Source organism: Coregonus lavaretus, assembly GCF_964263955.1.
Source record: "Coregonus lavaretus genome assembly, chromosome: 32".
Classification (NCBI taxonomy): domain Eukaryota; kingdom Metazoa; phylum Chordata; class Actinopteri; order Salmoniformes; family Salmonidae; genus Coregonus; species Coregonus lavaretus.
This window is the reverse complement of record NC_140019.1, coordinates 14,458,869-14,474,865: the sequence shown is the minus strand read 5'-3', so window position 1 is coordinate 14,474,865 and position 15,997 is coordinate 14,458,869. Positions and strand designations below refer to the sequence as shown.

At 41.3% G+C, this 15,997-nt stretch overlaps 1 protein-coding gene across 1 annotated transcript; it reads right to left on the bottom strand.

The window, feature by feature from the left end:
• Window positions 1-3,791: 3,791 nt before the first annotated feature.
• On the bottom strand, window positions 3,792-12,400 carry LOC311107814 (cysteine-rich hydrophobic domain-containing protein 2-like). The gene is made up of 6 exons (XM_084150371.1): window positions 12,254-12,400; window positions 10,937-10,991; window positions 7,687-7,842; window positions 7,232-7,288; window positions 5,624-5,683; window positions 3,792-5,387 (listed from the first exon to the last, which is right to left on the bottom strand). Exons 1-6 carry the CDS (start codon window positions 12,394-12,396, stop codon window positions 5,337-5,339), a joined length of 522 nt encoding a protein of 173 aa, XP_084006497.1. The 5' UTR covers window positions 12,397-12,400; the 3' UTR covers window positions 3,792-5,336.
• Window positions 12,401-15,997: the final 3,597 nt, after the last annotated feature.

The window sequence follows — 15,997 nt, the reverse complement described above, 5'->3', positions numbered from 1 at the left end:
AGGGACGATCTGTTCAATGTTATTTAGCACAATTTAGTTATAATGTTCACAGGAAGAGCCAGGAGGAGATCAGAGCTGCTGGCCTTAGTTGGAGTTTTAGATTTAATTCCACTATTCTTTTCAGGGTGTCATAAAACACTGTGAATGTGATGGAAGCCCTCTGTATAGTTTAATATTTAAGAGAAGTGTAGGCATTTTATCCTGTGTAATGGACCATCCCCAGTTTCATAATGTTCTAAAACCTCAAATAATATCTGTGTCTTTTGTATTTTATACATAATATTTACAAAGCACTTAAAGCATGGGATTGAGTGTGTTTTAAAGTCCAGCACTTTAAAAAAACAAGTATATTCCTCCATGTCTGTTCCTCCACAGGCTCTGGGGCCTAGTGCCTGTCATGCTATCCTCTCAATGGGCCTTGCTTTACTGTTGGCTGTACTGTGGCTGGGGGGGATATCAGTCATCTGGAGTGGCATGAGGGGGAGTGGGCCAGGCGTGTGGCCACAGGAGAGCTTTAGGAAGAATGGAAATGAGGACGGTGGAGTCACAGAGCAAGCAGCAGAGGACTCCATGACAGCTTTAAATCATCCCTGGATTTCCAGCAAGGGTCAGGGCCTCAATTTCAGCTCAGTCAAAAATATAAGGGATGAAATGGTTGGTTAGAAACGGTTATATTAATATCTATATTGAAAAATAAATTGCTTATACTTGTCTCTTGTTTCGTATCATTACTGCAACCCAGTGGCGGCTCCTGAAAAAATTCTCAGGGGGGGCAATTTTTCTGATGATTTAGGTGACCTACACACATTTTAAAAAATATATGTCCAGCAACAACATGAAGACAGGGGCAGCATATAAGTCAATACCAGAAGCATTTATTGACTGATCTCAAAAGTGTTGGCTTACCAGGGTTGGTGGAGCCCTCAGTTTCATCTTTGCCTCGCAAAGCTAACTCAAACACTCCGCAAAACTTCACACACTGGATTAGCCGGCTGAGGATGTGGCGGTTCTTGCTAATGTCGTAGTAAATATATTTGTTATAGTGAATATGGAATATGATATGTTGAGTAAAATGTTGTGCTAAGATCTATTTAGGTCAGGAGCTGGTTATAAGTTCTGTTCCTATCCAATAACAATGGACAAAAGGGTCCTATCTTGTCAGCCTTGTCAGTTTCAGTTCTCCAGTAAACTTGTGATTATCAACACTAACCTCATCGTTGTGGCGGCGGACAGCTAGCCTGTATCCCTCATCCAGTTGAGTGGGAATGTTCACTCTCCCCAAAGCAGACAATCTCAAACAGCTATCCATGTGGGTCTTTGACAGCTCATGTTTCTTAATCTTTCCTGAAAGATGGTGCATGTCCGTTACACACCAGTCGCTGTCCAAGCGGTGCTGTCTGCCGTGCCGCCTTCAGGGTGAAAGAGTAAGCAGGGGGTAGCAGAAGACTGCATTAGCTACATCGCAGCCTGCTAGCCAGGTTTTTCGTTCGTACCAATTTTTGGAAAATCCTCGGGTGTAGGACTTCCCCCCTTTAGTAGAAACCTGTTGAATTATTAAATTTGGTCTGGGAGGTCCTAATTGTTTCGTTGCCAATTTATCTTCATTTGTTCGCCGACAAAAAGGAACTTCTTTCAAAGACACAATCGAGTTGCACTGAAGCCTAGCCATTTTCACAGTAGTAGTGAATTGATTGATGAGGCTACCCGCTCTTTTCTTAGTTACGTTCATGATTATGTTACGTATGACGAAAGCGCGTAAGTGCAAGCCCTCAGAAACCCATAGAGATTGTATTGAAAGCTCTGATATTTGAAAAAAATAGATTTTACAAGGGAGTCTATGACAGACTTTTGGGCGATTTTCAACCTGACTGAAATCGCCCCAAAAGGGGGGGGGGGGGGGCATTTGAAGCACGACTTTAGCCTGATTGGACATTTAGTGGCACTGTGGCAGATCAGACGTCTAGATTACAACACTGATAACTACTGTTGCCGTGATATAATTGATTAGAAAAAAAATCCCTTCCTTTTCCCGTTTGGCAGTGCGTCGCCCATATCGCCCTATTGAACACATCGCCCCTGCTGCAACCTAATGAAAACATAATCAGGAGTTATGGGTGGTTGCTGGCACCTGCAGAGGATGTTGAGAAACAGCTGTTGTGCAAGCATACGGAGACACTGACAGAAACAGTTATTCCCTTAGCTTTCGATCATTGAATACCTAAAATGCAAGCGTTTCAGTTGAAATGAGACCAACATTCTTGGTTAGATAATGCCGCTGGACCATAGCAAAATCAATCCCTCTCTTTCCCCACAAGTAATGTGATGCATTTGTTACATAATAATGTGATTGCAAGTACAATCAATTAACTTCAACACTCAATATGTGATAGCATATAAATCATGTGGTCCTCTGTAGCTCAGCTGGTAGAGCACGGCGCTTGTAACGCCAAGGTAGTGGGTTCAATCCCCGGGACCACCCATACACAAAAAAAAAATGTATGCACGCATGACTGTAAGTCGCTTTGGATAAAAGCGTCTGCTAAATGGCATATTATTATTTATTATTTATGTTTGTGGGTGAATATTGGCCCACACTTCTTCGTCTCATACTGGTATCAGGAAAATTGGAAATGTATAAGGGTTTTATTCAAAAAGACAATTTAGCCGAGATGTGACAGAGATTAAACCAAGAGTTGAATTACATGAATCCAAAATGGTTAGACCAGCTGTACACTACATAACACTCACAGCTCCTCTCCCATCGTGGTGTGTCAGTCTGCCCTCTGGAGGACAGGGAAGGAGAGACCCATTCACCCATCTCCACCTCTTCATGGTCAAACTCCCCTCAATTGATTGTGTATGATCTTTGACATCAATATTATGCTTTTGCAAAGGATGCTACAAGTTACATAACCCAAAGTGGTACTCCGTTAGATTGGAGGGGTGCTTAATACAGTAGGGGTAGAGTAAAGTAAGCCAACTTCCCTTGATCCTGTAGACCAGGGGTATTAAACTCTTACCCTATGAGGTCCGGCGCCTGCTTGTTTTCTGTTCTACCTGGTAATGAATTGCACTCACCTGGTGTCCCAGGTCTAAATCAGTCCCTGATTAGAGAGCAACAATGAAAAGATGAAGTGGGACTGGCTTTGAGGTCCAGAGTTGAGTGCTCTAGACCTTATTCCCTCATCCCAACTTCCAACAGGACAATGTGAACAATAAAGCCAAGAACAAAGGGGGTCTATAAAACAAACCTCTACTCATTACAACGAAGCCCACCACTCCAGTGTATGTATGGGGGTTGTGATATAGTAACCTATTAGATTTTGGCCACAAACTCAGGGGCCACAGTTCCATGCCCTAAATGTGCTAGCTATTTATGGTAATAGTATTCCAAATGTGTCAAGTAATTACAGGCCATCTTAAGTTAACGATTCAGCACCTTGTTAAACATGACAAACAGCCAGGTTTCAGTAGCAGGCTGTGGGTAAAGTACATTACCACAGATGAAATAAGATGATCTGTATAACAAATGATACTGAATTTACCATATGGCAGTAAGGTAGGTAGCTTAGTGGGTAAGAGCGTTGTGCCAGTAACCGAAAGGTTGCTGGTTCTAATCCCTGAGCCGACTAGGTGAAAAATCTGTCGATGTGCCCTTGAGCAAGGCACTTAACCCTAATTGCTCCTGTAAGTCGCTCTGGATAAGAGCGTCTGCTAAATGACAAAATAAAAAAATAAAAAAAATAAATAAATAAATAAATAAAAATAAAAAATAAAAAAAAACTCTGGGAGAAAATTCAAAATCAACAATTTATTTTAGCTTTCCATAGGGATTGAGTTGTCATGACAAACATTTACAAGTACTCTGTAACAGGGCCAATACTCCACAATACAAGTGAGCATATGTCAACCAGTACACCAGTTCTCTGACTGTGGTTCATCGAACATTCCAGTGGCACTATAACGCAGCAAAACTCTCAGCTACAAGTGAAGGACACAACACTAAGGCCTCTCTTCAATATGTAAAGCTGAAGGGTTACATATTCCGCGATAGAAATTCAAAGGTCATTTCAGATTGAGCTGGCATATGCAGTGTTACTGTGAATGCTGTCTCCACTAAAGTGGAAACATTGCCTTTAAATTTCAATCACGCTGTAAAGCTGAACTTCAGCGATGCGGATTGAATAGAGCCCTAACTCTGAACAAAATGAATAACTAAGGAAACATTTATTTCAATATGTAATGTTCTCTAGGCTGTATGTGTTTTTTAACAACAAGGACAAAACACATTATAGGAAAATACAAAATGATAAAATGAACAAAGCTGCAATAAAAAGATTGACGAAAAATTTGACATGGTAGTACCAAGTTGGAGTCTTTGTTTCCAACAGTACATCATAAAGATAAGTAGCCATCTCACGCTAAACTGGATGACACTTTTACCTTTTTCTCCTTAGTTGGCAAAACCACACAAATAACATGCATCACTAGTGTCATTGTAAAATTACTCCTAACCTCAGTTTGACCATCCTCTGAAATCCTGACAAGTTTAAGTGCAATTTTCTGTCCTAACTCTGGCATCACATACATTGTAAATGATATGGCTTACTAGGTAAACAGGTCCATATAAACTGGTAAGAGACATCTTTCATAAACAAAACTATGGTACAGCATTATCTTGGCAAAAACAAATCAAAGATCTAAATAACAACGTAAACAACAGCATACCACTGTACAGTTTCTCCTAACATATTTACAGGTTGGTTTTGTAACTTCTCCTGTACAGAGGGTCATTTCCAAAGTAAAGAAACACATGATGCTGTTAAATAGTACGTTAGGCAAATCAAGCATCCCATCTACTTTTTGTTAAAAAGAAGAATTGAATTGAGGAAAGTAACCCCAATAACCAGAATTTGAACTTGGTGGGCTACAAAATGCTCGTCTCCTCCGGTCTTATATATAAAATGGTTTATTGTTTTACATAAGGCAATGATGCTCTAGGTGGTGTCCAATTCTTTCCAAAGCAATACTGATATGATACATAGGCTCGATTGATGTTGGCTCTTTGGGATAAATGCACTTTTCAACAATATATTTTTGTGCAATCACTAGTTGTATTACACAACAAAAGGGGGCATTTTTATACTTCGAAAGGAACTGTGCAAAATCTGCTCTAAAGCAAAGTGACAGTGTTGCAATTTCTATTGTACAGGGTACTGGGAGTTGTAAGGGACATCTCTAGACACCGGTGCAGACCCTCATTCCAACATATATACAAGGCACTACGGATTGGAGTCAAGGGCCCACACTGCAGGTCTCCCAACAGCCTCCTCAGCTCAGTCCGGTCGGAATATAGGATATTTGGGTAAGAATTCTATAAGAATTACCTGTGGAGGGAAAAGTTAATTCATTTCATTTTACACTTTTCTTTCAGAAATGAATCTTTCCATTTACATTTAAGTCATTTAGCAGACGCTCTTTTTCCAGTAGGCACTGCTCTATTGTACATTGCATAAATGACCATATATTTTGCGTCTGTTGCGATTTGCGATTTGTAATACTCCATAATATGTTGGCAAGAATCATATTCTGCTTTAGGGGAGCATGAATGCATCATACTTACATATTCCATCATATTGCTGCTTTCACATTTCCTTTTGCTGAGTTTCCAGTGCAGGCCCAGCTAAATAGAAGAGGTGAAAGTAAGGACAGACTTAACACCGCACAGACACCCACATCCCGTCTGGTTAACAAATCTGTCTGAGATATCCCCTAGTGTGAGGGGAATTTAGGAAAGGCTTTAAAACTACAGTGTGGTCCATAATTATTGGCAACCTTGATAAAGGTTTATAAAACATAATACAAATACTGAGTGATATTGTATGGTCCAAAAATTGGAAGATTATATTATTTTATACTTATACGATTGCTCAATGAAATAGATTTGTTTAACACGTAATACAAAAACATCTAAAAAAAGATAGGGGTCAGAATATAGGCCGCGGTTTTCAATTCTCCTGCACCCTTCCCTTGCGAGGATAACGGCACTGTGCCTTTTTCTAAAATGTTATATGAGATTGGAGAACACATTGGGACGGATCTTAGACCATTCCTCCATACAGAATCTTTCCAGATCCTTCATATCCTTCGTCTGCGCTTATGGACTGCCCTCTTCAATTCAACCCTCAGCTCGGAAACAAAAACAATAACAGCGGGGTGGGGCAGTCAGTGGCACTGTTTCCACCTACTGCGCATTCCATCTTTAAGCTATGTTAAAGTAGCAGGGTTCAAGTCCGGAGACTGATGGCCATTGCAAAATGTTGATTTTGTGGTCAATTAACCATTTCTTTGTGGATTTTGATGCACCACCACCACATTTTACAGTATGTATGAGGTTCTTTTTTGCATATGCTTCCGTTTTTCAACGCCAAACCCACCACTGTATTTTCATGTCATCTGACCATAGCACCTGGGGGTTTGATAAACGGCATTGGCACTTGGATTAGAACCGGTGCTATGGTCAGATGACAAAAAAAAAAAGAGCTCTTTGGCCATGCACACCAGTGGTGGGTTTGGTGTTGAAAAACAGAAGCATATGAAGAAAATGACCTCATACCGACTGTAAGAAATGGTTGTGGATCGTTGATGTTATGGGGTTGTTTTGCTTCCACTGGTCCTGGGGCCCTTGTTAAGGTCAACGGCATCATGAACTTTACCCAGTGCCAGGACATTTTAGCCAGAAACCTGGTTGCCTCTGCCAGGAGGCTGAAACTTGGCCACAAGTCGATCTTCCAGCAAAACAGTAACCCCAAGCACTAATCAGAATTCACAAAGAAATGGTTAATTGACCACAAAAATCAACATTTTGCAATGGCCATCTCAGTCTCCGGACTTTAACCCTGCTACTTTAACATCGCTTAAAGACGGAATGCGCAGTAGGGGGAAACAGTGCCACTGACCGCCCCACCCCGCTGTTATTGTTTTTGTTTCCGAGCTGAGGGAGCGTCCTCCAGCATGGCCAAAAATATTGCAGTACATATTGTGCTCTTCTATCGCGCGTGTGATGTCAGAGAAGGAAAAAACAGTGTTCGTTGTTTGCAGTAACGTCTTTGTTGTAATATCGCAAATGGACATCGCTGTTTCACCATTAACGATTGCATCTTTAACCCTTCACAAATGACATAACTGTTATGGTCTTTCAGACAAGTGCTAATATGCAATTTGTTCTTACCTTGTGATATAGTCGGTTGTTTTCCCATTCCAACAACTTCTGAATAGATCTGTTTGCCTGTTGGTAAAGGAGCACATATGCACATGCAAGATTGAAATATTTTCTAGTAATTACCTTGACTTCACACTCTTTTACAAATGATAATAACAGCAACCACAGTATTATGAGACAAAGATACATGTTTATGGACTGAACTCGTACTTTTACCAGCTTGTAATTTCCACTTTAGAATAACACTGGGTCGAGGCACCACCTTTCAGTGACGTACCCTTCAGCTGGACTGGCCTTCAGTGGTGCAATGTACAATTTTTACACACAGGTTATTATTGCCCTATTGCCCCCTTAAGACCAATACGGCTGGATTTGTAAACTAGCCCATGAGTAATGAGTGGGCCTGCGGACTTAGGTAGTGGGACTGTGCAGCACACATCACACGAGAGCTGATTGAGACTTACTCTCTTGTTGAGGCATATAACGGGCCACAGACTGAAGCCCACCGTACAGCAACAGCACAGGCAGCCGCAAAGAAGCCACTTCACATTGACAGGCAAGTTCTTCTTCAAACAAGCGTTCACTCTGCTGATGCTGGTTTTAAACTCCTCTGGAGCCACCTGGAGAAGGGGGAGAAGGGAGGAAGACATGGATAGGAAGAGTCAGACAGAGGAAATGTGGTTGAAATTTTGTAATTGGTCATTCTCTCCGAGACAAATCAGCTCATAATTGTTTTCAATCATTTGAGCTTAAAATAGTTTTTCATCTGAAGCAATAGTGCTGAGCAATTAACCAAAATGTCAGTTATTAAATGACTAATTGACTGATATCGGTTAAATTATTGGAATTCTATTTCATTCAGGGTTTTTCTGTGAGCTCGATGCGCAGTTTCTCTAGAGCTAAATCAGATCAAGCCCGAACTGTGCGATGTAGTAGGGAGTTTCCAACAGGCCAATATTCTTCATAGTTTAGCGCAGAAAAGTATAGAGAGATCCTTGATGAAAACCTTCTCCAGAGCGCTCAGGACCTCAAACTGGGGGCGAAGGTTTACCTTCTAACAGGACAACAACTCAAAGCACACAGCCAAGACAACGCAGGAGTGGCTTCGGGACAAGTCTCTGAATGTCCTTGAGTGGCCCAGCCAGAGCCCAGACTTGAACCCAAACGAACATCTCTGGAGAGACCTGAGAATAGCTGTGCAGCGACGCTCCCCATCCAACCTGACATAGCTTGAGAGGATCTGCAGAGAGGAATGGAAGAAACTCCTCAAATACAGGTGTGCCAAGCTTGTAACGTCATACCCAAAGGTGCCAAAGGGGCTTCAACAAAGTACTGAGTAAAGTGTCTGAATACTTCTGTAAATGTGATATTTAAGTTTTGATATTTTTTATAAATTTGCAGAAATGTCTAAAAACCTGTTTTTGCTTTGTCATTATGGGGTATTGTGTGTAGATTGATGAGGGGAAAAAACAATTGAATCCATTTTAGAATAAGGCTATGTCACAAAATGTGGAAAAAGTCAAGGGATCTGAATACTTTCCGAATCATGCTGAAACAGAATGGCACGACAATGGGCCTCAGGATCTCATCACAGTCTCTCTGTGCATTCCAATTGCCATCGATAAAATGCAATAGTGGTTGTTGTCCATAGCTTATGCCTGCCCATACCATAACCCCTCCGCCATCATGGGGCACTCTGTTCACAACGTTGACATCAGCAAACCGCTCACCAACATGCCATCTGCCCGGTACAGTTGAAACCGGGATTCATCGGTGAAGAGCACACTTCTCCAGCGTGCTAGTGGCCATCGAAGGTGAGCAACTGCAGTCAGGTCACGACCCCGGTGAGGACGACGAGCACGCAGATGAGCTTAATTGAGACGGTTTCTGACAGTTTGTGCAGAAATTATTCGGTTATGCAAACCCAAAGTTTCATCAGCTGTCCGGGTGGCTGGTTTCAGACAATCCCACAGGTGAAGAAGCCGGATGTGGAGGTCCTGGGCTGGCGTGGTTACACGTGGTCTGCGGTTGTGAGGCCGGTTGGACAGACTGCCAAATTCTCTAAAACGACGTTAGTAGAGAAATGGTAGAGAAATTAACATTAAATTCTCTGGCAACAGCTCTGGTGGACATTCCTGCAGTCAGCATGCCAATTGCACGCTCCCTCAAAACTTGTGGCATTGTGTTGTGTGACATACCTGCACATTTTAGAGTGGCCTTTTATTGTCTCCAGCACAAGGTGCACCTGTGTAATGATCAGTGCACCTGTGTAATGATCATGCTGTTTAATCAGCTTCTTGATATGCCACACCTGTCAGGTGGATGGATTATCTTGGCAAAGGAGAAATGCTCACTAACAGGGATGTAAACAAATTTGTGCACAACATTTTTGAGAAATAAGCTTTTTGTGCGTTTGAAACATTTCTGGGATCTTTTATTTCAGCTCATGGGACTAACACTTTTTTGTTCAGTATACTTTGAAGAACTACAAAAATGTTGATATTGTCAGACAGCATAGGCAGCAGCTCTTTAGAGATGAGATGATGACTTGGAATGAAATAATAAAGTAATCAAATAAATAAAATATTTTATTAAAGTAAAGTAATGTGAATAAATGCTGGTTAATAAGTGATAAGCAGTAATGGGCAGTCACTACCATCATGGGACTTTATAATTGTTTTATTCTGTGTTGTTGCAGCATTCAACCCACATAATGCATAGTGCATTTCATGTTTAAAACCAAAATCGTAAACCGTGATTATTTTGTTTGAATCGAAACGACCTCAAAAAGCACTAATTGCTCAGCAATATGAACCAAAAACAGACTTCTGAAAGGGAAAGTAGGAGAAAGGCAACCATTTCCTGCAAAATTCCACAAATTTTTTTAAAAGGAAAAACCTGTACTGTAGTCTACAGGATCAAACAGCCTTAGAAAACAAACAGGTGGCCTAGATATTTGGAGATGCTATCCAGAGATCGGATCTCTCACTAGTACGACTGCAACTTGCTAACCAATCTCTTGTCTATTCACGGCAGAGAGGGACTAAAGGGAGAGATAAGCTCAGTGCCTGTGGCAGCGGCCATACAAACAACATGAATGGATGCTAATTCCTCTCTGGGTCTGTACACCATAAAACTGGGGTCGTAATCTTTTATGACAGGATGCAAAGGTCTCTTTGCAAACAGAATAGGAATAAGGGCCTGCTGATCTGCACCCTTCAATCATCATAATTGTGACCTCTTCCATCATGTCACCATGGGCCACAATACTGGAGAGACTTTTTATTGCCCTGCACTTCCCTCGGCCTGCTCTTATCCCTTCAGCCTTCTTGTGTTGCAGTGTCTGACCCAGGAAGCTGCCCTTTCTTGTGCATGGCACAGTCTTTATTTCATTATTTTATCACCTGGAGCTGTGTCCTCCGAAACACTGGACCCCTGACCAACTGGGCTCCAAAGACGGCTTACTCATTGACAGACCTTCACTTCAGCTTTGGATGCACCGTGGTGTGTTGCTCCATCAGATCAAAAGCACTTAAGAAACTTGACAGAGGTAATTCAGGGATGGTCTGATTTGTCAAAGGGCAAATAGAACAATGGAGCCACCATAATAGCTTAAATTGCTTAATTCGCATCCCAATCCAAATCATTTGGCAAGCACAAAACATTGCTTTGGAGAAGTGCATGAGACGATACTAATGAATTGGGCTACTGTACCTTTCCCGTGAGAACTGAGGGAAACTCTGTGTCAAATTTGTTGCTTAAGCCAAACCTGTCAAAAAGAAACATACAAATGGTAAAGAGATGAAACAAACTTTCCATTGGACATTTATAAAAGTACTGTACTGTGACTGTTGGCTGTCACAAGGGAAACCTGGCAAGGTTTTTAATGGGGACGGAATAACAAACGCTTTGAACTCTCTACAAATAAATATAAATACCTATACAAATGTAGACCTAGTACCTAACACTTTACAATGTCTAGACAGCAAAACAAACAAAAAATGAATTTCCTGAATAAGCTGTAATTTGTTTCATTATGTGAATAGCTTCCCCTGTTGAGACAATTCAATAGGATGACAAGGACACATCATATGCATAATGCCGTTGTAGACACTAGAGGAAGTATACTTGACTATTATTGCGTTATCATTTGGCAAAGTAATAATGTTTTGTTGTGTCCATAGCTGTTAAAGCTAGAATCCGCAGTTAAAACAATAACAAAGCAGGTACACCACCTCTATTTTGGTAAAAAGCTGAGGGATGGGCCTGGGGAAATGTAAGCACTCTCAAATGCATAGACAGAGCTATGGATGCAAGGACTGACCATCCATGATATCAAAATTACAGTTTTAACCATGTTTGCGGCTATACAGTGTTTGTTTACATTTAGCTACATTGTTTACAAACAAAGCTTATTTTGCGTTCTGATGGCGTACAACAGTTGAACTAAACTCATGAGGCATTTATAAGTTAAATTCTTCAATAATTAATGGGTAACGCTATATCATACATTTATAGCCAAGTTCAAAATTGATTCTAGCTTTAAGCAGGGAGTATCTTAACACAGAATGATACATCTATGGATGGTAGCTAGCAAGCTTGCTGGAAATACTATTGGTTCATCACCACCATTTGAATAAGCCAGCCCTGTCAAAATATTCACTAGTTACAGTAGTTGTCATGTTGGCTTGTCATTTTTGTTACAGCAGATGCCTTGTCAGGCTAGTTTGCTGACAACCAGTGTAGCTAGCTAAAGCGTTAGCTAGCTAGTTCGCACAACTATAGTTATGCGAACTAGCTAGTAAACTATAAAGCAGGAATAGCAGGTACGCAATAGATCACCATAGCCTCATCAATAAAGACAAAGGTAACAGTTTTGTCCTACTATAAGACCACACAGTTGACTGTTATTGCCACGGCCTAGTAGTAAATTGTATTTCATAGCAGGCATTTTTGTTGGCAGGCTAGCTAGCGAGCTGATGAGGCAGGACAACATAACGAATCATGATGACTGCGCTTTGAATTGCTTACACGGTGATGTGCCCGGCCCCTCGCATAATCACAGGTTCTGGGCAATATCTAACAAGGTGTTCTTCACTCACTACACGTTCATCTTCCTCGTCTAACTCATAGATGGTATCAAAATCCGCCATGTTGGGTGGTAAAACGCTCATGACGTCTTCGTCGCTGCCAGCATGACGTCAACAACCAGTAATGTCGCGTTCAAAAATACTGGGAACTCGGAACTGGAAACACTGAAATCTCCGACATCCGACTTCAGTGTGTTCAAAACAACTGGGAACTTGGGAAAAAAACGAGTTCCGACTGGGGAAAATCTTATGAACCGTCATCCAACTCGGAATTCCAACTCGGGAACTCGGGCCTCTTTCTAGAGCTTCGACTTTCCGACCTGAAGATCACAGAAGTCATGATTTGACCGAACTCAGCCTCGGCGCCCATTCTCATAAGCCCTGTGTTGGAGTGCCACAGTGTGTATGGAAAAGTGATGGATATAATTTAATATCACCTAAGCTTATCATTTTGAAAGAATAGAATAAAATAGGCTTCCCTAATTAATAATACAGATATCAATAGCAGGCTACACATCAGGGGCGTCATGCACCCAAAAATCTGGGGGTACAAAGTATGTAAGCCCCCAGTCCGGAAGTTGGAGAATTTAGCATTTTCCAAAACCCTGAAACATATTTTTCCTGCACTCTAGAGACATAATCATTATGCTGAATTCTATGTTCAAAATATGTTAATTTTTCTGCATATCTAAGCATACTTCTTCAGCTATCTGCATCCTCCTGAGTGTTGATTATTTTTTGAAAGGTCCAAAGCAGCCATATTTATCTCAATATCAAATCATTTCTGGGTAACAATTAAGTACCTTACTGTGATTGTTTTCAATTAAAATGGTCAAAAAGAAACAAAAATAGCTTCTTAGCAAAGAGCAATTTCTCTCAAGCTAAATTTTTGCTAGGACTGTCTGGGAGTGGTCTGAGTGGGGAGGGTTAAACTAAAAACTAGCTGTTATTGGCAGAGATGGTTGGAACTCTCTTTCTTATTGGTCTGGTTAACTCATTTACGCCTGGTGATGTCACCAGGCAGGCCAAAACTCCAACCCACCAAAACAGGCTGAAATTTCAGGTGATCTTTTCAAAGAGCTCTTACACTAAAATTATAATAATTTTCTCAATTTCACACTATTATTCCAACCTCACAGTGTGGAAATATACACTGAACAAAAAGATAAACACAACATGTAAAGTGTTGGTCCCATGTTTCATGAGCTGAAATAAAAAATCCCAGAAACATTCCATACGCACAAAAAGCATATTTATCTCAGATTTGGTGCACAATTTTCTTTACATCCCTGTTAGTGAGCATTTCTCCTTTGCCAAGGTAATCCATCCACCTGACAGGTGTGGCATATCAATAAGTTGATTAAACAGCATGATCATTACACATGTGCACCTTGTGCTGGGGACAATAAAAGGCCATTCTAAAATATGGATTTTTGTCACACAACCCAATGCCACAGATGTCTCAAGTTTTGAGGGAGTGTGCAATTGGCATGCTGACTCCAGGAATGTCCACCAGAGATGTTGCCAGAAAATGGAATGTTCATTTCTCGACCATAAGCCGCCTCCAACGTAATTTTAGAGAATTTGTCAGGAGAGCGGTTTGCTGATGTCAATGTTGTGAACAGAGTGCCCCATGGTGGCGGTGGGGTTATGGTATGGGCAGGCATAAGCTACAGACAATGAACACAATTGAATTTTATCGATGGCAATTGGAATACACCGAGATATCGTGACGCGATCCTGGCCCATTGTCGTGCCATTCATCCGCCACCATCACCTCATGTTTCAGCATGATAACGCACAGCCCCATGTCGCAAGGATCTGTACACAATTCCTGGAAGCTGAAAATGTCAGAGTTCTTCCATGGCCTGCATACTCACCAGATATGTCACCCATTGAGCATGTTTGGGATGCTCTGGATCGACATGTACGACAGCATGTTCCAGTTCCTGCCAATATCCAGAAACTTCGCACAGCCATTGAAGAGGACTGGGACATCATTCCTCAGCCTGATCAACTCTATGCGAAGGAGATGTGTCGTGCTGCATGAGGCAAATGGTGGTCACACCAGATACTGACTGGTTTTCTGATCCTTGCCTCTACGTTTTTTTAACGGTATCTGTGACCAACATATTTATATCTGTATTCCCAATCATGTGAAATCCATAGATTAAGGCCTAATGTTTTTTTTTCAATTGACTGATTTCCTTATATGAACAGTAACTCAGTAAAATCCTTGAAATTGTTGCATGTTGCATTTATATTTTTGTTCAGTATATATAAAACACAAGGAAATCATGTTTTTGACTGCACTGGGCCTTTAAAGAAACGAAATATGCTTCTCTGCATCATTTCTAAAATCTGCATAAAAGATTGAAAGGAATGTAAGTTTTATTCAGTACATTTAGTAATTGCTTGCTTTCTGAAGTCTACCAACCTTGCCAGCAGGCATGCCAGCTAAGATAGTTAGACAAGCTAGCTACTTGATTGATGGCTTGAAATTGCTTTTTGCAGGCTCTGCTCCAGGATGTCATTCCTGAGAGGGCATTTTAAATCCATGGGGGGACACAACTAGTATTGCTTTAGAGCCCTATTAAAACAAGGTAGATTGGTCCTCCAACTACTGTTCAAGTGTACAAAAATGTATCTGAAATGTAGCCTTACACATCAACAACTGTCGTTTTATAGGGGGTGCATTCGTAAATTAATTCTGGCTGTCTACTCCGATTTCAGCGCACTCTCGTCTGAGTGTGCCAGAGCGCAGAATAACTGATGCATTTACAAGGCTCAATACCCATTGAATATTGCCGGTGTTGTTAGCAAAAAAAGCGTAATTAAATTGCTGCCAGCAGCACAGTTACAGTCACCAACGCTCTGGATAACATGAAAGCCAAACCAGCTCTGCTAGGGGGAGTAAAATGGTCAGAGTGAGTGAGGTGTTCTCTCATTTGTGTCTGGAAGTAGCTAGCAAGTTAGCCAACGTTGCTTGACTGCCGTTGTGAGGTCAGAACGCTCGGATCAACCCTACTCCTCCGCCAGAGCGTCCAGTGTGCGCTCTTAACACCCCGAGAGCAAAATGCTCTGAATTTACGAATGGACAATCTGACAACGCTCTGAATTTACAAATGCCCAGAGCACACTATGAGCGCCCTCTGACACTCCAGATTGAATTTACGAAAGCACCCAGAATAACACAAGAAAGATACAGTGGGGGAAAAAAGTATTTAGTCAGCCACCAATTGTGCAAGTTCTCCCACTTAAAAAGATGAGAGAGGCCTGTAATTTTCATCATAGGTACACGTCAACTATGACAGACAAAATGAGAAAAATAATCCAGATAATCACATTGTAGGATTTTTTATGAATTTATTTGCAAATTATGGTGGAAAATAAGTATTTGGTCACCTACAAACAAGCAAGATTTCTGGCTCTCACAGACCTATAACTTCTTCTTTAAGAGGCTCCTCTGTCCTCCACTCGTTACCTGTATTAATGGCACCTGTTTGAACTTGTTATCAGTATAAAAGACACCTGTCCACAACCTCAAACAGTCACACTCCAAACTCCACTATGGCCAAGACCAAAGAGCTGTCAAAGGACACCAGAAACAAAATTGTAGACCTGCACCAGGCTGGGAAGACTGAATCTCCAATAGGTAAGCAGCTTGGTTTGAAGAAATCAACTG